General features: G+C 49.3%; 1 protein-coding gene across 3 annotated transcripts in view; it reads right to left on the bottom strand.

Moving 5' to 3' along the window:
- Positions 1-21,974, bottom strand: part of MAT2B (methionine adenosyltransferase 2B) — a 115,558-nt gene that overhangs the window by 32,396 nt on the left and 61,188 nt on the right. The window contains exon 1 of one of the 3 annotated variants that reach the window (XM_040404882.1): positions 1,484-1,647. The exons of 1 other annotated variant lie outside the window; for it this stretch is intronic. In XM_040404882.1, the coding sequence (XP_040260816.1) occupies positions 1,484-1,546 (63 nt within the window). In that variant the 5' untranslated portion in view covers positions 1,547-1,647. One more of the 3 variants, XM_040404888.1, reaches the window with a different exon arrangement.

The following is a 21,974-nucleotide window of genomic DNA, read 5'->3' as shown; positions in this document are numbered from 1 at the left end:
CCGCGAATCCGCAAAACACGGACAGCGGCAATGTGCGTTCCGCATTTTGCGGACCGCACATTGTCGGCACTATAGAATATGCCTATTCTTGTCCGCAATTTTTTTCGGGAATGGAATTGCGGACCCGGAAGTGCTGCCCCATAGGAATGAATGGGTCCGCAATTCCGTTCCGCAAAATGCGGAACGAAATTGCAGACGTGTGAATGGACCCATAATCATAATGCCATGCGCTCCTGATTCCACCTTTTATTTTCAAAGGTGGAATCTGGTTGCTATGGGCAACTAAGCCAGTTCTACCTTACACCTGTTTGATAAATCTCCCCCAATGTCTGGAGGGTTGATCATGCTGATTGAAACGCTACCTACAGGGAGATATATCAAAACTGGTGCAAAGGAAAACTGGCTTAGTTGCCCATAGCAACCAATCAGATTCTACCTTTCATTTTTCACAGCTCCTTTGAAAATCAAAGAATCAATCTGATTTGTTGCTATGGGCATCTAAGCCAGGTTGCCTTTACACCGGTTTTGATAAATCTCCCCCATTATGTTTCTAGGTCGCCCCGCCGTCTAGAAATCACTCTTTTTTAAATTATACAAAATTAGAGAACTGAGGAGTTGGCTCCTCTCACCATTTTTGAGGAGTATTTTTAGTCGAGAAGCACTATGAAAGTTGTAGTACTTAGGGGCCCTTGCAGACGAGCGTTGGACAAGCTACGAATCCGCAGCGCAGCACCCGGCCCGACCTCCCAGCACTGCCGGGGTCACATAGCAGTATATTGATTTATGATGCTATGTAACCCTTACAGTTCTGGAATGTATTGGATAACACTGGCAGCATTGTGTCTATTTTACATAAAACAGCAATGTGCACACATATAGCTGTCCTGACATAAACCAGCAAGGTGCACACATATAGCTGTCCTGACATAAACCAGCAAGGTGCACACATATAGCTGTCCTGACATAAACCAGCAAGGTGCACACATATAGCTGTCCTGACATAAACCAGCAAGGTGCACACATATAGCTGTCCTGACATAAACCAGCAAGGTGCACACACATATAGCTGTCCTGACATAAACCAGCAAGGTGCACACATATAGCCGTCCTGACATAAACCAGCAAGGTGCACACATATAGCTGTCCTGACATAAACCAGCAGCGTCATCTCCTGAATTCCCTGAGGTCAGTACATATACGGCTGCACCCAGACTGTCAGCCACTATTACTTACACCCCAGGGATGCAGAAAGCCGGCTCCCTACGTGCAGTCTGTATTGCCGGGGCCCCAGAACCAGGATATGATATACACTTGATATACTTTCAGCTCTCACCACATCCTGCACAGCACCGGCCACGTCCATCTTCCGGGATGTTGGGGGGTACAGCGGATCTCAGCACATGCTGCGCATCGCTCTGCTCCCCACCCTGGCATTACACAGCAGTCTCTGGCACAAGAACCGAGGCCCGAGCTCAGTTCTTACCCGCACAACCTCCGTCCAGCCGGGTAGGAATCGGATCTTGAAGTCGGGATACCTCCCCTCCATAGCGCTACACAGCAGTCGCCTCCTGCCAACCCGGTGCGGTTACTCCCTGCTCCAGAGAAGCGGCCGGTGCCCCTGCTCCGTCGAGACCTTCTGACGTGCGCGCGTCATGTGACTTCCACGGTCACGTGGTACAGCCCCCTGCGCTGGCACTGCAGGTTGTGTGCTTTGCGGTCGTGGAGTTTACTGGGGTGCGGTTTAGTGTGGTAGACGGAGGACAATGTGTTGTGTGAACGAGAACATATTTTCTATAGTATAGTCTGCTCTACAGTATATGTATTCTGTGCAGAAGGGGAGATAGCTCCAAGGCGAATGCTCAGCAATGGGCCTCATGCACACGGCCGTTGTCTTCGGGTCTGCAATATGCGGGCAGCGGCCGTGTGCTCCCCGCATCAGGGATGCATACCCATTGACTACCGAGTGCTTCAGTGGTGTTTCTCTCCATGCGTCAGCACAGCGAAAAAGATAGAACATGTCAAGTTGTATGGGTCTCGATTAGTGTTGAGCGAACTTCTGTTTTAAGTTCGGCGTCTAAAGTTCGGCTTCCGGTTAGCGGAGGATCCCGATATGGATTCCGAATTCCGTTGTGGTCCGTGGTAGCGGAATCAATAATGGCCGATTATTGATTCCGCTACCACGGACCACAACGGAATTCGGAATCCATATCGGGATTCTCCGCTAACCGGAAGCCGAACTTTAGACGCCGAACTTAAAACAGAAGTTCGCTCAACACTAGTCTCGATCCGTCCTGGCCGCCGCACGGAACGGCCGTGTGCATGAGGCCATGGACTGAAACTATTTAGGGCCCGAGTACAAAAAAAATAGTCCCTTTCTCCTGGTGAATGGAGCACATCCCACTCACCCCAGCAGGTGCAATGCAGTGAGATAATTGCACTTGCTGGGACGAGGACAGGTTGAGGCATGATCCTCGGCCAGTGTGCTCTTCTACGCAGTCCAGCAGGCAGTGTCACAGTATCAATGGAGAGGACAGCTGAGGAATTCGGCCCAGGCCGTAATGCATGACAGACATCCATTATGGCCCGGGCCTTGTCTAGGTACACACAGTAGTCATTATTACAGTGACTGTGTTCTAGCCCCCGGGACAGGCTACCTGCACACCTTCTGACACATGTACGGGTTTTCCGCTCAGATTCCAGTGTGGAAGAACCGCAGCACAGTCCAGCACCAGCAAAGTGCATGCGATTAAACAAATATTGTGTACGATTTGCAGATGTTTTCCGTGCAGAGATTGACCTGCATTGTGGACTTAGAAATCCGCAGCATGTCAGTTATCTTTGCAGTTTTAGCTACAGACTTCACCTTTTTCTAATGAAGGCTGAGATCTGCAGCAAATCCGCACCTACAACTCCCAGCATATTAAAACTGTGGTGCTATCACAGGAGTGAACCACAACTCCCAACATGTCCAGGTCATTATTATATGATATCAGAGGAAATTACAGGAAGAAGACATAAAAGAGGAGATAACTAAAACTCCTAGCATCTCCCTGGCTCTTTCATCAAATCCATGCTTCTTTACTTTCTTCTGCACACAAAGTTGGGGTCCCCTCCTATCACTGGTCCTTCACCAACTCTTTGCCTCTCCACTGCTGAGGTCCACCCCTCTGATGACATCACCATCATGTGATCAATACTACAGGTCCTTCATCATCACATCTACACGTCACTGCTAAGCTCCTCCCATTCTGCATTGATTAAAGGGGTTCTGCAGTTTGTTTAAACTGATGATCTATCCTCTGAATAGATCATCAGCATCTGACTGGCGGGGGTCCGACACCCGGGACCCCCGCCGATCAGCTGTTTGAGAAGGCAGCGGAGCTCCAGTAGTGCCACGGCCTTCTCACTGTTTACCGCCGGCCCACTGACGTCACGACTAGTATCAACTGGCCTGGGTGCGGCTAAGCTCTGTTCACTTGAACACCGAAGTGTGCATACCATTGTTTTATGCGTTTTATCACAGATACTGTTGTAAGTACAATAAATCTTTGGACGTGACGGTGGCAGTCTGGGCTTCACTATTATTGCGACCTTTAATTTCCCACAGGAGTGTTGGAGAGAGGAGGGATCCTTGGGTATACCCCTTGCAGATCCTTCCCTGTGCCTTTTGTAACCTGTACCAAGAAGGGAGGAGGTGTATCAAGCAGCGCGGTTTTCCACTTTCTTGATTTTCCTGATGGGAACACCCGGCCACTACCACAAAGCAGCTGGTCCATGGGGTACAGTCATAGTCAACAGGCCGAGTCGTAAGAAGGAGCAACAGTGCAGGACCGAAGGATGAGGCAGAGGCGAAGTCAAACAAGCAACAGGTAATGACCAGCTGCTCAGATACAGGTCAGGAAATCTGGGTAAGCAAGAGAGATGAGACAGGGCAAATAAGGATCAAACAGGTAGCGGAGACCAGAACCCAAGCACAGACTATTTTTTATTTTTTAAAGCCCGAGGAGCATGCTTTCTACACCCGTGCAACAAAATCGTGCAGCGCGCCACACAAAAACGTGTACAAGGTTACAGTCCATCACAGACCCTCTCTATAAGAGAAGGGCCCCCCGTAAACCTTTCCCAGTCCCTCCGGGCCAGAAGGCTCCTGCAAGGGACAAAATAGGCAACCCCCAGCCAAAGCCAGGAGTACGCCCGGGCAACAATCAGCCGAGGGTATGCCAAATCTGTGCTCCGGCCTTCACCTAGACGGCCACCCAGGGTGTCGGCATGGAGCTTTGACTACTAGGTCTGGGCTCTCTCTGGAGGAAGAGCCCAAGGGGTTTTGCTCCACAATGCCTCCAGACACGGACAATGACAGAGGCGGCAAGGGAGGACCATGCTCGCCCGAGCATGGAACCGGGGATCACGATGGTCAGTAGAGGAACATCGGCAGTCAGCAACCGCCGTTATATGGTGCATCATGGTTTATGCCCCCTCTTTCACAAAGCTCCACCTCTTCCCTATTTGCTCCACCCCTTTTTGAGAAGTCATAAGGAAGTGTAAAAACCCTAGTTTCCCACAATTGCACCACATTTTAGGCACAAACACATTAGAAAATCTAGCCCACTGTGTCTTACTGCTAGTGTTTACTTTATGGCTCTTTTCTCTTATTGAGAAGGTTATATGAAAATGCCTTACAAATCACCAAGAGCTACACCATGTTGTATTGGTTCTATTCTAGCTCATATTTGTGCATGAAAATAGCCCTCCCTATTGATGGGAGTGAAAGCAATTCTAGATGCATGTGGAAGTTATTAAAGAGGACCTTTCACCTGAAAATGAAAGTTAAACTAAAGATATAGCCTTACTTACATCTTACATGCCCCCGGTATTGCTTATTCAGTCATTCATTTTTCAATCAGTGCCCCCGTTTGTCTGCGCTACCCCCCGGAATATTTGCCGCATTATATGCTAATGAGCCATTCGGCTCAATTGGGCGGGCCTTCAAAAGTTCTCCTGGGCATGTCATTCTTCTCCCTGGCACGGAGCGCATCCAATTAGCTCGCTCCGCTCTTAGCCAGGGAGAAGACGCTCCAGTTCTCGCGAGATTGGCGAGAACTGGAGCGATTTCATCCGTCCGGAGCCGGCGCCGTCTCGCGGTGCTGGATCGAACATATCTATAGTTAAACATTTCCTGCCTGCAGTTACAGTAGATACCATTAGTACAGTGAGCGGGGCCCGGTGCAATAGAATACAATGACTGCACTGGGCCCCCGCTGCCATTTAAACACTAGTGTAGATGCCAGACCCCACCCCCTGTATTGGGGGTCATTCACAGTGGCTGACACTGTTATGGGGGGGATCTCTGGATGTCAACTAGCATAAGATGCTATTTATCTGTCAGCCACAGACCACCCATAACAGTGTCAGCCACATACCCCCCCATAACAGTGTCAGCCACAGACCCCCCCATAACAGTGTCAGCCACAGACCCCATAACAGTGCCATCCACAGACCCCCATAACAGTGCCATCCACAGACCCCCATAATAGTGTCATTCACAGGCTACCATTAGTTCAAAGCCCACCAAAAGCACACCTTTTTTTTTTTCTTATTTTCCTCCTCAAAAACCTAGGTGCGTCTTATGGGCCGGTGCGTCTTATAGGGCGAAAAATACGGTATATATAATATGAACATTCTGTAGTACACATTTTTGTCCATTAGATGGCCGCAAACCAGATGTATGAGCCATGTGTGCATTCTTTTGTTTTAAGGTCAATAGGGGAGGCGGAAGGGGGGATTAGGTTGCAGTTTTCAAATCTACCTATGAACTCAGAGTTGAAGTTGCTGAAACCACTCCTATCAGGTTAAGGAGCCAGTAGTCTCTTCTTAAGGAACACCCCTTTTTGTGATGTCATGTCTGCTATTTAAGTTAATGTAACTTGAATAAAGCCCTCTTGTTCTGGCTCAGGGGGATGAAGAAGTGCTTTTTCATGAAACCAACTGTGTGTCTGGTCTCATTATGAAACTAGTATGGCGCGCACATATTTATACTTCTAATTGATTTGGCACAACACAAAAGAAGATGAGAATCGCAATCAATTGCGATAACACCTTAGATATCAGCTGTAAGGCCAGGTTACTCAGTACTGGAGTATATGGTAATTATGTATTCCCTCATTGAAGCTGTACCATCGTTTTGCTACAGTATTAATTGGAAAAAAAAAATTGGCAAAACCCAAAAATGACCACAACACTTTAATACACATTTAGGCCTCTTTCACTCGACCATTTTTTTTTCCGTTTACTGGCCGTTTTTTGCGGTCCGTATACGGTCCGTATACGGAACCATTCATTTTAATGGTTCCGCCAAAAAAACGGAATGTACTCCGCATGCATTCCATTTTTATATTTCCGTTTTTCCGTTCAATTGAAAGATAAAACATGTCCTATTATTGCCCGCAAATCACGTTCCGTGGGCCCATACAAGTCAAGGGGTCCGCAAAAAAAACAGAACACATACGGACATGCATCCGTATGTCTTCAGTATCCGTTCCCTTTTTTCCGGCACCATCTAATGAAAATGTTATGCCCAGCCCAATTTTTTCTATGTAATTACTGTATACTGTATATTTCATACGGAAAAACGGAAACACAACGGATCCGGAAAAAACGGCCCGGAAAACACTGAAAAAGCCATACGTCATGTAAAAGAGGCCTTAAGGTGTATGCTAAAAAGAAATGTGTATCACTTGTGTTCAGTGATTTTCCACCACACACAAGTAGCTCTATAGGTTCCCATATAATGAAAGCTAATATATCTCTGCTAGCAAGAGAAATATAGAAAAGAAGCATACTTTACCTCTTGATGGATGCTGAAGATCTGAGTGCATAGATCACAGAACATCATCATCTGGGGAGCAGTTACACCTTCTCTAAGGAAACGTAGTTGGTTATTGTGGACAGCACACAGACAGCTGCATTATATACCGGAGGCAGGTTAAATTTTATTATGCCCGCCTGGCGGTTGGTGCAAGCAATATTGAGGAAATTGTACAATTGTATTTCCATTAGCTGAAAGAATGACCTGTCTGTGGATAAAGTAGCTTGTCTCTTATTATATGAGATGGGCACCAGTGAGGCAGAAGCATTAAGGTTTCCCCTGAGGAATATTCGGTAAACAAATAGATAATCTCATCAAACATTTGTTCTGAGCTGAGTGGTTGTGACAATGCACAAGTTAGAAGCAGGGATGGAAAGAGATGAGCAGAAGCATTTGTATGTGAAATGAATTCACATGTAGCAGGGTCATTACAATGTAAAGGATATCTGCTCACAAAACAATAGCTACAGCGCTCACAGAGGTGCAAGTGTTTCTGCTGCCTGAGGTGAAAGGCGACAGGTAGAGTTAAGCGGACACCTGGATGTTCAGAACCCGAACTTGACCCCGAACCCCATTGAAGTAAATGGGAACCCGAACTTTTGAGCACTAAAATGGCTGTAAAAATGTCATGGTGTCACGGAACCATGAACCAGACGTACAACAAGAGATAAGTGAAAATAAGAAGGCTTTATTGAAAATAAAGCTGTAAAGCAAAAGTCCAAACGGATGGTGAAACCGAGCAGAGTCTTTGCGAAGCCAGAGGTCAGGAACCAGAAGGGTAGTCAGACGAAGCCAGGATCAGGAACCAGCAGGGTAGTCAGACGAAGCCAGGATCAGGAACCAGCAGGGTAGTCAGACGAAGCCAGGATCAGGAACCAGCAGGGTAGTCAGACGAAGCCAGGATCAGGAACCAGCAGGGTAGTCAGACGAAGCCAGGATCAGGAACCAGCAGGGTAGTCAGACGAGGCCAGGATCAGGAACCAGAAGCAGCAGCAGTCTTAGAAGCATGTGAACACAAGAGGACCAAGCAAGGAACTGAAGCCACAGACCTCCTATATATATGACCTAGGCATCCAGCTCCTCCCAGGGGAAGGAGGAGCCGCAGGGTGGAAGGCTACAAGAAACCCAGGACCCAAGATGGCCGCCAGCACATGTCAAACGAAGGAGAGCAGCAAGCAGGTAAGACCATGACAGTACCTCCCCCTCAAGGGCCCCTCCTCCGCGGAGCACAAAACGGTTTCTGAGGGAAGCGTGCGTGGAAGGCTCGGAGCAAGGCAGGAGCATGGACATCTGCGGAGGGAACCCAGGAACGCTCCTCTGGACCATAACCACGCCAATGGACCAAAAACTGCAACCGACCGCGGACCAGGCGTGAGTCCAGGATATTGCTCACCTCATATTCCTCACGATTGCCCACTTGGACCGGACGAGGCCGAGGAACCGAGGAAGTGAAACGATTACACACCAGTGGCTTCAACAGGGAGACATGAAACACGTTGGAGATCCGCATGCCAGGAGGAAGCGCAAGGGCATAGGCTACCGGGTTTACCCTGCGAAGCACTCGGAAGGGACCAACAAACCGAGGCGCCAGCTTGGGAGTGGGCACTCGAAGGTTGAGGTTGCGGGTGGACAACCATACACGGTCTCCGACCTGGTAGGAAGGAGCAGGCGCTCGTCTGCGATCAGCCTGGAATCTCTGGCGCTGCGCAGAGACCTCAAGGGACTTCTGGATCTGTACCCAAGAAGCACGTAGGATGGAAAGGTGATCCTCCACAGCCGGAATATCCTGGGGAGAGAATACCTCCGGTAACACGGCAGGTTGGAACCCATAATTGGCCATGAAGGGAGACGTCCCAGAGGAAGAGTTCACCGCCGTGTTCCTGGCAAACTCAGCCCAAGGCAGGAGGTCAACCCAATTGTCTTGGTGATCGGAGACATAGCAACGAAGGAATTGCTCCAAGGCCTGATTGGATCGTTCTGCGGCCCCCATTGGACTGAGGGTGGTAGGCCGAGGAGAAGGAGAGATGAATCCCCAACTGGGAGCAAAAGGCGCGCCAGAACCTGGACACAAACTGACTCCCCCGATCCGACACAATCTCCTTGGGCAAACCGTGCAACCGGAAGACCTCCCTGGCAAAAATCGTGGCCAACTCTTGTGCAGAGGGTAACTTCTTGAGAGGAACACAGTGGCACATTTTGGAAAACCGATCCACAATCATGAGAATGACCGTATGGCCTCGGGATGCAGGGAGGTCCACAATGAAATCCATCCCCAGGTGTGACCATGGGCGCTCCCCGGTGGCTATGGGTTGCAGAAGGCCCAACGGAAGGTGCCGAGGGGACTTACTCTGGGCACAAACGGAGCATGCCGCTACATATGCGGCGATGTCGGAACGTAGGGAAGGCCACCAGAACAGACGTGAAACAGCCCAGGACAGCTGATTCTTTCCAGGATGCCCCGCGGTCTTGGAGTTATGGTAGGTTCGCAACAACCGAGTGCGCAACTCCTCAGGCACAAAACATCTGCCGTTGGGTCTCCCAGAGGGAGCACCAGATTGAGCCGCCAAAATCTGCTCACCCAGGGGAGAGGTCAGGCTGGTGCGAATGGCGGCCAGGATCTGATTCGGAGGTATGACCGAAGTCGGAATCGACTCCTCCCTGGACAGCTCGGAGTACTGCCGTGATAAGGCATCCGCCCTGATGTTCTTGGAACCGGGTAGGTAGGAGACCACGTAATTAAAACGTGACAAGAACAGAGCCCATCTGGCCTGACGTGGTGTCAATCTCTTGGCCTCAGAAAGGTAGGTCAGATTCTTGTGGTCCGTCAGGATGAGAACCGGAACCACCGAACCCTCGAGCAAGTGCCTCCATTCTTTAAGGGCCTGCACGATGGCCAATAACTCCCTGTCACCAATCTGATAGTTGCACTCCGCGGAAGACAGTTTCCGGGAGTAAAACCCACAAGGAAGCAGAGGACCCTCTGGTGTTCTACGCTGAGACAGAAGGGCGCCTACTCCCGTCTCAGACGCGTCCACCTCGAGGACAAAGGGCAACCCAGGGTTGGTATGCGACAGAATCGGAGCCGACACAAAGGCGGACTTTAGGGCCTCAAAAGCTCGGATGGCCTCGAGCGGCCAGACCTGGGAATTACTGCCCTTCCTGGTCAGATCCGTGAGAGGCTTGGCCAGCATGGAAAAGTCCCTGATGAACTTCCGATAATAATTGGCGAAGCCCAAAAAGCGCTGCAGGGAACGAAGACCACTGGGCTGGGGCCACTGTAAGACAGCCGAAACCTTCTCAGGATCCATGGAGAACCCCTCAGCGGAAATGATGTAACCTAAGAAGGTTACCTGGGATCGGTGAAATTCGCATTTCTCAAGCTTACCGAACAGCTTGTTCTCTCGTAACCGTTGCAACACTCGTCTGACATCCAGAATGTGGGCCTCCATGGATTCAGAATATACCAAGATGTCATCCAAATAGACTACCACACACTGCTGCAACAGGTCACGGAAAACATCGTTGATGAATTCCTGAAAGACTGCGGGCGCATTGCACAACCCAAAGGGCATAACCAAGGATTCGTAATGACCGGTCCTGGTGTTAAACGCGGTCTTCCACTCATCGCCCGCCTTGATCCTTACCAGGTTATATGCCGCCCTCAGGTCGAGTTTGGTAAAGACCGTGGCCCCTTTAAGGCGATCGAACAGCTCGGAAATCAAGGGTATCGGGTAAGCGTTCTTGATCGTGATGCGATTGAGACCCCTGTAATCGATGCAAGGCCTCAACTCACCGCCCTTCTTTTTCACAAAGAAAAATCCAGCCCCTGCCGGGGACGAAGATTTGCGAATGTGTCCGCGTGAAAGCGCCTCCCTCACGTACTCCTCCATGGCCTCATTCTCCGCTACCGACAGTGGATAGACTTTGCCACGAGGAGGAACGGCACCAGATTGTAACTCTATGGCACAATCGTATGGGCGGTGCGGAGGTAGGGCAACCGCGCGCACCTTATCGAATACATCCCGGTACTCCTCGTATTCAGGAGGCAACAGAGAGTCCGAGGAAGTACACAGCAACTTGACAGACCCATGGATGCAACTAGCCCCACACTGCGGTGACCACGAGAGGATCTCGACCGATCTCCAATCGAAAGTCGGATTATGCTTCTGGAGCCAGGGGTACCCCAAGACCACCGAGTAGTGTGGAGACGAAATAACCTGGAGGCAGACCGACTCTCTGTGAACGGCACCAATGGCTATCCCCACTGGAAGGGTCTCATGAGTCACGTGTGGCGGCAGAAGGGGTCTGCCGTCTATCGCCTCAAGAGCCAGTGGGGAACCTCGAGCCTGCAGAGGAATGGAATTGGCGGCAGCGAACACACTATCAATGAACAAACCACCAGCACCAGAGTCCACCAACGCCTGGGTCGTCACCGAGCCCCCGACCCAGGAGAGGACAACAGTGATCAGTGGTTTGTCAACACGGGAAACCGGGGACGAGGAGACTCCACCCAAGATCTGCCCCCGACAGGATCTCAGGGTACGAGCGTCTCCCGGACGGTTCGGACATGCCAACCGAAAATGCCCACCGAGACCACAGTACATGCATCGGCCCTCGCGTCTCCGGAGTGCCCTCTCCCCCTCGGACAGGCGAGCAAACCCCAGCTGCATGGGTTCACCCCCAGACAAGTCATCCCCAGGAGGCGTGGGAGGAGAGGGAGGCACGGGTGGGACAGCAAACGTAGGCACCAATCTGTTAGAAGACCTCCGCAGGTTCTCCTTAAAGGAAGGTCTCTCCCTGAGTCTGGTGTCAATCAAAATCAGGAAAGAAATAAGAGACTCGAGCTGAACTGGTAGGTCCTTAGCTGCAACCTCATCCTTCAAGGCATCCGAGAGACCATGAGAGAAAGCAGCGACCAGAGCCTCATTATTCCAGCCCACCTCTGCTGCCAGGGTACGAAACTCAATGGCGTATTCAGCTACGGATCGTGAACCCTGTCTGATGGACATAAGGAGCTTCGCAGCAGAGGCAGCACGAGCCGGCACATCGAATACCTTCCGAAGAGAAGCAACAAAACCGGAAAACTCGGCAACCACCGGATTGTTGTTCTCCCATAAAGGGCTGGCCCAGGCCAAGGCCTTGTCCGAGAGCAGCGAGATCAAGAAGCCCACCTTTGATCTCTCAGTAGGAAAGGCATGTGGCAGCAACTCGAAATAAATGCCCACCTGGTTAAGGAAACCTCGGCACTGAGTTGGCTCTCCCCCAAAGCGCTGTGGAAGAGGGGCAGAACCGGTCATACCCCGAAACACCGCAGGCGCAACAACAGGTGTCGGGGTAGACTCTGGCGCAACAACCGGAGCGGCAGTAGGAGCGAGCCCAGGAGCGACAACCGACCCATCGGCAACGGGAGCGAAATGAGCCGTGCGTTCAAGCAGGGTTTGCAACGCCACAGCGAACCGACCCAACAGGTGATCCTGCTGATCAAGTCTGGCAACCAGCGTGGGTAGCGAGGATGGCCCTGTACCGTCAGAATTCATGGCTTGGTCCTAATGTCACGGAACCATGAACCAGACGTACAACAAGAGATAAGTGAAAATAAGAAGGCTTTATTGAAAATAAAGCTGTAAAGCAAAAGTCCAAACGGATGGTGAAACCGAGCAGAGTCTTTGCGAAGCCAGAGGTCAGGAACCAGAAGGGTAGTCAGACGAAGCCAGGATCAGGAACCAGCAGGGTAGTCAGACGAAGCCAGGATCAGGAACCAGCAGGGTAGTCAGACGAAGCCAGGATCAGGAACCAGCAGGGTAGTCAGACGAAGCCAGGATCAGGAACCAGCAGGGTAGTCAGACGAAGCCAGGATCAGGAACCAGCAGGGTAGTCAGACGAGGCCAGGATCAGGAACCAGAAGCAGCAGCAGTCTTAGAAGCATGTGAACACAAGAGGACCAAGCAAGGAACTGAAGCCACAGACCTCCTATATATATGACCTAGGCATCCAGCTCCTCCCAGGGGAAGGAGGAGCCGCAGGGTGGAAGGCTACAAGAAACCCAGGACCCAAGATGGCCGCCAGCACATGTCAAACGAAGGAGAGCAGCAAGCAGGTAAGACCATGACACATGGAAAGGGCTAGAGGGCTGCACATGGCATCAAAACGTGGTTAAGAGCATGGCAAGTGCTCTGCAAACAAATGTGGATAGGGAAATGACTTTAAATAACATAAAATACATTAAAAAAATAAATAGTCTTGATCTAGGAGGAGGAGGTCCATATGGAGTAGGAGTTTGAGGAGGCGGTGAATGTGGCAGTGTAGGTGGAAGTGGCGGTGGAGGAGGAGATAGCCTACACTGGTTTTTGGTTTTAAATTTTATTTTTAAGATTAGGGTACACTCTAAAAGAGTGTGAAATATCCAAAATACAAGAATGAGCAATTGCGCTGCAGAATAACAATGGCTGGTTAGTGCCGGTATACATGTCTATTCTGCACAAGGTACGGACAAGTCCTGAGGGATCCATGCCTGGTTCATTTTAATGAATGTGAGCTTGTCCACATAGGCTGTGGACAGGCGGCTGCGCTTGTCTGTGATGACACCCCCTGCCGTGCTAAACAAACATTCAGATAATACACTGGCTGTAGGGCAGGCCAGCACCTCCAAGGCGTAAAGGGCAAGCTCAGGCCATTGACCCAGAAGTTGAAGGGGGCAGAAACGTCATTCAGTACGTGTAGGCGTGTGCACACATACTGCTCCACCATGTTGGTGAAATGCTGCCTCCTGCTAAGACGTTCCATATCAGTTGGTGGTGCTGGTTGTTGTGGCGTGCTGACAAAGCTTTTCCACATTTCGGCTATGCTAACCCTGCCTTCTGTGGTGCTGGTGGTGCCCCAGCTGTGTTGGCGACCTCTTCATCCTCCTCTGCCTTCGCCTTGTGGTTCCACTGTGCCCCCGCTGTCAGGTGGGAATGCCACCAGCAGCGCGTCTAGCGTGCGCTTGTACTCGCGCATCTTACGATCACGCTCCAGTGAGGGAATTGACGGTACGTTGTCCTTGTAACGGGGATCCAGCAGCGTGGCCACCCAGTAATCAGCACAAGTTAGAATGTGGGCAACTCGGCGGTCATTGCGGAGACACTGCAGCATGTAATCGTTCATGTGTGCCTGGCTGCCCAGAGGCAACGAAAAGCTGTCCTCTGTGGGAGGTGTATCGTCTGAGCCCTCTGTATCCCCCCATCCACGCACCAGTGATGGCCATGAGCTGGTCTGGGTGCCACCCTGCTGTGAACATGGTTCCTCCTCCTCCATCTCCTCATCCTCCACCTCGTCATCCTCCAGAACTGTGCCCTGGCTGGACAATTGTGAGCTTTGGGTTTGTGGGTGCAGGAACCCACCCTCGGAGCCACTTGGGAATGACTGGCCGGAAACCCTACGAAATGATCCCTCTTCCTCCTCCTCCTCCTGTGCCACATCCTCTCCCATCATCTCCAGCAGCGTTTTTTCAAGGAGGCATAGAAGTGGGATAGTAATGCTGAGAACAGCGTTATCGGCACTGGCCATGTTGGTGGAGTACTCGAAACAGCGCAACAAGGAACACAGGTCTCGCATGGAGACCCAGTCATTGGTGGTGAAGTGGTGCTGTTCCGCCGAGCGACTCACCCGTGCGTGCTGCAGCTGAAACTCCACTATCGCCTGCTGCTGCTCGCCGTCGCATATGAGGCGGTGAGCGGGAAGGCCGAAGTTACGCTGCATAAGCCATAAGGCCTTTAAAACTATCCGTCTCCACCAGACGGAATGACAGCATTTCAAAGGCCAGTAATTTAGAAATGCTGGCATTCAGGGCTAGCGATCGTGGGTGGGTAGGGGGGTACTTCCTCTTCCTCTCCAGCGTTTGGGAGATGGAGAGCTGAACGCTTCCGTGGGACATTGTGGAGATGCTTGGTGACCCAGGTGGTGGTGTTGCTGGCAGATCCTCTGCTTACTGGGGTGGCAGGTGGCACTGTCACTCCAGAGGTGGATGAAGAGGCCGAGACTGCAGCAGAAGGGGAAGCAGGAGGAGCCAGAGACCTTTCTTGGTTTTGGAGGTGTCTACTCCACTGCAGCTCGTGCTTTGCACTTAAATGCCTGGTCATGCAGGTTGTGCTCAGGTTGAGAACGTTTATGCCTCGCTTCAGGCTCTGATTGCACAGCGTGCAAACCACTTGTGTCTTGTCATCAGCACACTGTCTGAAGAACTGCCACGCCAGGAAACTCCTTGGAGCTGGCTTTGGTGTGCTCGGTCCCTTGCTGCGGTGGGCAGTAGTAGGCGTACTGTCTAGAGGACAGCCCTCCGCTTTTGCACCATGCTCCCTCTTCTGCTGTGCTGGTGGCTCTGTGCGACCACCACCTCTTCCTCTGAACTACATAGGTCACTCGCATGACCTTGATTCCATGTGGGGTCGAGGACCTCATCGTCCTCCACATCATCTTCCACCCAGTCTTCACCCCTGCCTTCCTTGTTGGTATGCACACTTTCGAAAGCCCCAGCAGTTGGCACCTGTGTTTCGTCATCATCCGAGACGTGCTGCGATGGTCCTCCCATGTACTCATCTTGAAAGATATGTGGTTGGGCATCGGTGCACTCAATCTCTTCCACTTCTGTGGCAGGGCTAGGTGGATGGCCCTGGGAAACCCTGCTAACAGAGTCATCAAAAAGCAGAAGAGACTGCTGCATGACTTGGGGCTCAGACTGCTTGGCTGATTTGCAAGGGGATGAGGTGAAAGACTGATGGACATCGGCTGCAGGTGCCAACTGTGGTCTTTAAGCAGGAGACAGGGTGGGAGACAATGTGAAGGAACTGGATCCACTGTCAGCAACCCAATCTACTATCGCCTGTACTTGTTCAGGCCACACCATTCGTAGAGCTGCATTAGGCCCAACCAAATACCGCTGCAGGTTCTGTCGCCTACTCGCACCTGAGGAAAGGGTTTCACTTGTGTGTGTAGCTGGCACAGATCGACCACGTCCTCTCTCTGCAACAGGAGCTCCACCAGCAGTACCACGACCTAAGCCACGTCCCTTATTTGACGCTCTTCTCATATTTCTCGAATTTAGGATCTTGCCCTAAATGGGTGTTTAATTAGTAGTAGAATAGAACGACAGTATGTAAAGGGTGTATCTCACACGGCCTGAACCAGACTAGGCCTCAGTTAAAGAATTGTTTGGCCAAAATGGCTGTATTTCAAATACCTGAATCAAACCCCTGTATGTAGAGGGTGTATCTCACACGGCCTGAACCAGTGTAGGCCTTAATTAAAAATTTCTTTGCCCAAAATGGCTGTATTTCAAATGGCTGTATTTCAAATGCCTGAATCAACCTCCTGTTGAACTTCATTCTGCAGGTCAGTATGATCAAAGCAATAGCACATTTTTATAGTTGTGTTTCTTTTAAAGGGGTTCTCAGCTTTTCCGCTAATGATGACCTATCCTCACTATTTGATGTACCTACTTCTTGACACTAGTGTAATATCTTTTCCTTTTCTCTTTTTTTTTTATTTATTTTGGACCCTATTTGTAAATTAAAGTGTTATTTGGGACCCTTTCCTAATCGGATATTCATTAAAGGTTAAGTTTTGCTTTTTCTATGACACTTGAAATGTAGCTCTGGCGGGCTCCTAAGGCTACATGCACACGTCTGTTGTTTTGGTCCGCATCTGAGCCGCAGTTTTTGCGGCTTGGATGCGGACCCATTCACTTCAATGGGGCCCCAAAAGATGCGGACAGCACTCCGTGTGCTGTCCGCATCCGTGGCTCCGTTCCGTGGACCGCAAAAAAATAGAACTTGTGCTATTCTTGTCCGCGCTTTGCGGACAAGAATAGGCAGTTATATTAAAGGCTGTCCGTGTCGTTCCACAAATTGCGGAATGCACACGGATGCCATCTGTGTTTTGCGGATCCGCAATTTGCGGACCGCAAAACGCACAACCTTCGTGTGCATATAGCCTAATTCTCTTGATTATCTTGAGATGTTTCTACCCCTCGATTGGAGTCTACCTGTAATAAATTCATTTGAATTGACATGTAGTGATGGACGAACATCGTCCGGGACGTTTCGCGAACGCGCATTCACGATCAAATGTTCACGAACTGCGCATTCGCAACGGGCCACACTCACTTGAATGGCAGGCGAACCTGAAAAACCTTTAGGTCATATTTGCAGCCACCAAATACTTACTAGAAGTGCACAAATAGTCCCACAACATGGGCAGTGACATACCAGAGGGGGATCAATGGCAAAAATTCCCACAAAAATATGTATTTTAATCAGGGGCAATTTTTATGCGTCTTAAAGAGAAATTCTCAAAAATCTGCCCTGCTGGAGCCTAGAATTTATTACGGGCACCAAAAATTAGGCATTCACCTGACATAAAATAACTTGTGATTATGTGGCTAGAGGTACATTAGGCGGTCACTAGATAAAACATTAGGCATTCACCTGACGGAAAATAACTTGTGATTATGTGGCTGGAGGTACATTAGGCTATCACTAGATCAAATTTTTACTATAGGCCACTGGAGTAGAGGCCCCAAACATTAGGCATTCACCTGACAGAAAAGAACAAGTGATTATGTGGGGCTGGAGGTACATTAGGTGGTCACTGGATAATTTTTTTTACTGTAGGCGACTGGAGTAGAGGTTATAAATCACTAAAAAAAAGGTGCACCACAATAATATGCGACTGGCCGTACTGGCTAGACCCTCATGCTGATGTTAAAAGCTAAGACTTTAGCCAATATATTCCAGTCAGGAACATATCGGAGCCCTGCACACCCCGTCATGGTGTCTCAGTGTGGAGTGGGTCCTACCACTAAACTACCTATCGTGTGTGAGCACAGTCCTACATACCTCCATAGTAAGATCACTAATACAATGGAAGGGAGGAGGAGGCTGAGGCTGTGAGGTGCACCAAAATGTTACCAATGACAAGCATTAGCACATTCAATACACAGGGATCTCAACTCTCCCGGAGGTTCAGGGAGTCTCCCGCTATTAGATAGCGGCTCCCTGACAAGTGAAACAATATCTCTCGGAAAGGTTTATCTCAGTCAGATAGCAGAGCAGAGAGATAAGAGAAGTGACAGGACACAGAGTTTAGATTACAGGTTGAATTAACCCTTTAGGGTCAAATTGGCTTCTCAAGGAGATATATATGTTAAAGGCATCCCTTCTTCTGTCTCATTCAGTAGCTATAGAACTATTGAGAGAGATGTATTTTTTTTAAATACATTTACACATTTAACCCTCCATTTTAATTATATTATTTACCCCAGTGTTAAATTCACCCCCCCTGGATGCTTTAATCATATACATAAATATTATAATTTGGGGCAGGGTAATGAGCCCAGTCCTCCACACCATAGAGCAAAGTGTGAAGATACTGCATATGTTTGGAAAATGTAATAAAAAGTCTGTGAAAAAAAAAAAAAAAGAAAACCTCCCTGAAATGAGAAGTGCACCTCCCTGAAATGAGTTTTTGCAGGTTGGGATGTCTGAATACATGTAAAGAAAAATCACTGAGTAAAGGGGCCTAAATGGGAGGAAATGCTCAACACCAAACACTGTAGGGCAGGGGTGGCCAACCCGTGGCTCTTTGCTTCTTCAAGTGCGACTCTAGCTGTGGAGTCTGGAAGCAGCCAGGATGGCTCACTCTCCACCCCATGCTCAGATCTCTTTTCCTGATCGGGCACTGTTGCTACTTTGCAGCTCTAGTTCACTCTCCACTACATCATAATACACACAGTGTGAGAACGTAGTATGTGGAGACACGCACAATGACCTGACGTTGTGCTCATCAGGTCACAGTGAGAGCGTGTCAGACCTGCAGAGTAGCAGGTGCCTGAGCAGGAGCCTAGTGCCTGATCAGGAGAGGGAAGAGATTTTTTTTTAAATTATAGAACTGAGCATGGGGTCTGATCTATGCATGGGAGGTTCAGATCTGAGCATGGGGGGAAGTCCTGATCTGGGCAATGGGGATATGATCTGAGCATGGGGGGTCAGATCTGAGCATGAGGGGGGTCAGATATGAGCATGGGGGCAAGTCTGAGCATGAGGGGGTCATATCTGAGCATGGGGGGGTTCGTATCTGAGCATGGGGGGCAGATATGAGCATGGGGGTCTTGTTTGAGCATGGGTTGGTCAGGTCTGAGCATGAGGGCTCAGATCTGAGAAGGTGGGAGGTCTGAGCATGGGGGGAAGATCTGAGCATGCTGGGGGAGATCTGAGCACGATCGGGTCTGACACTGGGAGTCTGATTTGTGTTGTCTGATCCGAGCATTGGGGGTCTTATTTTGGGGGTCTGATGAGGATTGCGGATCTGGTTTAGAGTCCGGTCTGATGAAAAATATATTTTATCTTTTTTTCTCTGCTAATGAAAAATAAGAAAAAAATATTTTTATCAGACCTCAGATCAGATGAAAAATATTATTTTTTTTCTCTTATTTTTCTTTGTTAAAACCTAGGTGCATCTTGTAGGGCGAAAAATACAGTGACTCATGTGTATAGCTTGTGGCTCCTGGTAGTCATATGTTTTTTTTGGGGGGCTCTTTGTGTCTGTAAGATTGGCCACCCCTGCTGTAGGGTGTCTATAATCGGGGGAGCAATTCCTCCGCAAGTGATCCGTTGCTAACGGCAATCCCCAGCAAACATGCATACAATGGAGGATGCCCGCAGCGGACCACATGCACCACAAAAACATGAGATAAAATAATGTATGGATGAAAATTTAAGAATACATAAATCACTGAAAAAGGGGCACCACAATAATATGCGACTGACCATACTAGCTAGACCCTCACGCTGATGTTAAAAGCTGAGACTTTAGCCAATATATATCAGTCATGAACATATCGGAGCCCTGCGCACCCCGTCAAGGTGTCTCAGTGTGGCGTGGGTCCTACCGCTAAACTACCTATCGTGTGTGAACACAGTCTGATAGGTGCTAAGGACCGACTCACAGCCAAGCTTCTACATACCTCCATAGTAAAGATCACTAATACAATGGGAGGGAGGAGGAAGCTGCAAGCCCCACCTATAACATGCCATGTGACAGGTGCACCAGAATGTTACCAATGACAAGCATTAGCACATTCAATACATGTAAAGAAAAATCACTGAGTAAAGTAGCCTAAATGGGAGGAAATGTTCAACCCAAACACTGTAGTTTTTTTTAAATCTGACTGGAATATATTGGCTAAAGTCTCAGCTTTTAACATCAGCGTGAGGGTCTAGCCAGTATGGTCAGTCGCATATTATTGTGGTGCACCTTTTTCAGTGATTTATGTATTCTTATATTTTCATCCACACATTATTTAATCTCGTGTGGGATCTTTTTGTGGTGCATGTGGTCCGCTGCCGACATCCTCCATGTATGCATTTTTGCTGGGGATTGCCATTAGCAACGGATCAGTTGCGAAGGAATTGCTCCCCCGATTATGAGCACGCTACAGTGTTTGGGGTTGAGCATTTCCTCCCATTTAGGCCACTTTACTCAGTGATATTTCTTCATTGGAGTAGAGGCCCTGAACATTAGGCATTCACCTGACAGAAAATAACTTGTGATTATATGGCTGGAGGTACATTTGGTGGTCACTGGATAAAGATTTTACTGTAGGCCACTGGAGTAGAGGCCACAAACATTAGGCATTCACCTGTGAGAAAAGAACTTGTGATTATGTGTCTGGAGGTACATTAGGCGGTGACTGGATAAAATTTTTACTGTAGGCCACTGGAGTAGAGACCCCAAACATTAGGCATTCAACTGACAGAAAATAACTTGTGATTATATGGCTGGAGGTACATTTGGTGGTCACTGGATAAAGATTTTACTGTAGGCCACTGGAGTAGAGGCCACAAACATTAGGCATTCACCTGTGAGAAAAGAACTTGTGATTATGTGTCTGGAGGTACATTAGGCGGTGACTGGATAAAAATTTTACTGTAGGCCACTGGAGTAGAGACCCCAAACATTAGGCATTCAACTGACAGAAAATAACTTGTGATTATATGGCTGGAGGTACATTTGGTGGTCACTGGATAAAGATTTTACTGTAGGCCACTGGAGTAGAGGGCACAAACATTAGGCATTCACCTTTTGAGAAAAGAACTTGTGATTATGTGTCTGGAGGTACATTAGGCGGTCACTAGATAACATTTTTACTGTAGGCCACTGGAGTACAGGCCCCAAAAATTATACATTAACCTGACAGAAAAGAACTTGTGATTATGTGGCTGAAGGTAGATTAAGCTGTCACTGGATAAAAATTTTACTGTAGGCCAGTACAGACTCCGCATTCACCTGACAGAAAAGGCCTTTTATGCCGCTGTATATACATAAGACAAGGAACATTCTTTGTTCTGGGTGGTGGCGGATATGTGTGGGCTGGCATTACACGTGGTCGTCACAGGTGTTGAATTCCTCTGAGATCCATGCCTCATTCATTTTTAGAAATGTGAGGTAGTCCACACTGTCTTGAGCTAGGCGAGTGCGCTTATCGGTCACGACCCCCCTGCTGCGCTGAACGTCCTTTCAGGACACTCGATGAGGCGCAAGCCAAGAGTTCCATGGCAAATTCTGCCAGCTCTGGCCACAGGTAAAGCCTGCACACCCAGTAGTCCAGGGGTTCCTCGCTTCTCAGAGCGGCCACATCAGCCATTAACCCGATGTAGTCAGGCACCTCTCGGTCTAGGCGTTCCCTGAGGCTGGAACCGGAGGCGGCTGTCGATGAGTTGGCTGAAAGAATTATATCATATCCGAAGTGACCAACATATCTTTAAACTGCCCTCTTCTTGCAGGCGCAGTAGGATTGGTACCTGCACCTATTTCGCTGTGGGTGGAAATCTCTCGCAGCAAGACCTGGAAATGCTGCATTCTGCTGCCCCTCTTTGATGCTGGTAACATGTCCGCCATTTTGTGTTTGTACTGGGGGTCTAAGTACGTTGCCACCCAGTACTGGTCCTTGCCCTTTATGCTTTTTATACGGGGTCCCTTTTCAAACACTGGAGCATGAAAGCCCCCATTTGCACTAAATTGGAAGTGGTGGAGCGCCCTGGCTCCTGTTCATGCCCAGGAGAATGTCGTCCTCGGT

Source organism: Bufo bufo, chromosome 1 (genome assembly GCF_905171765.1).
Source record: "Bufo bufo chromosome 1, aBufBuf1.1, whole genome shotgun sequence".
Classification (NCBI taxonomy): Eukaryota; Metazoa; Chordata; class Amphibia; order Anura; family Bufonidae; genus Bufo; species Bufo bufo.
The sequence above is the reverse complement of the archived record's forward strand: the minus strand, read 5'-3'. Positions and strand labels throughout refer to the sequence as shown.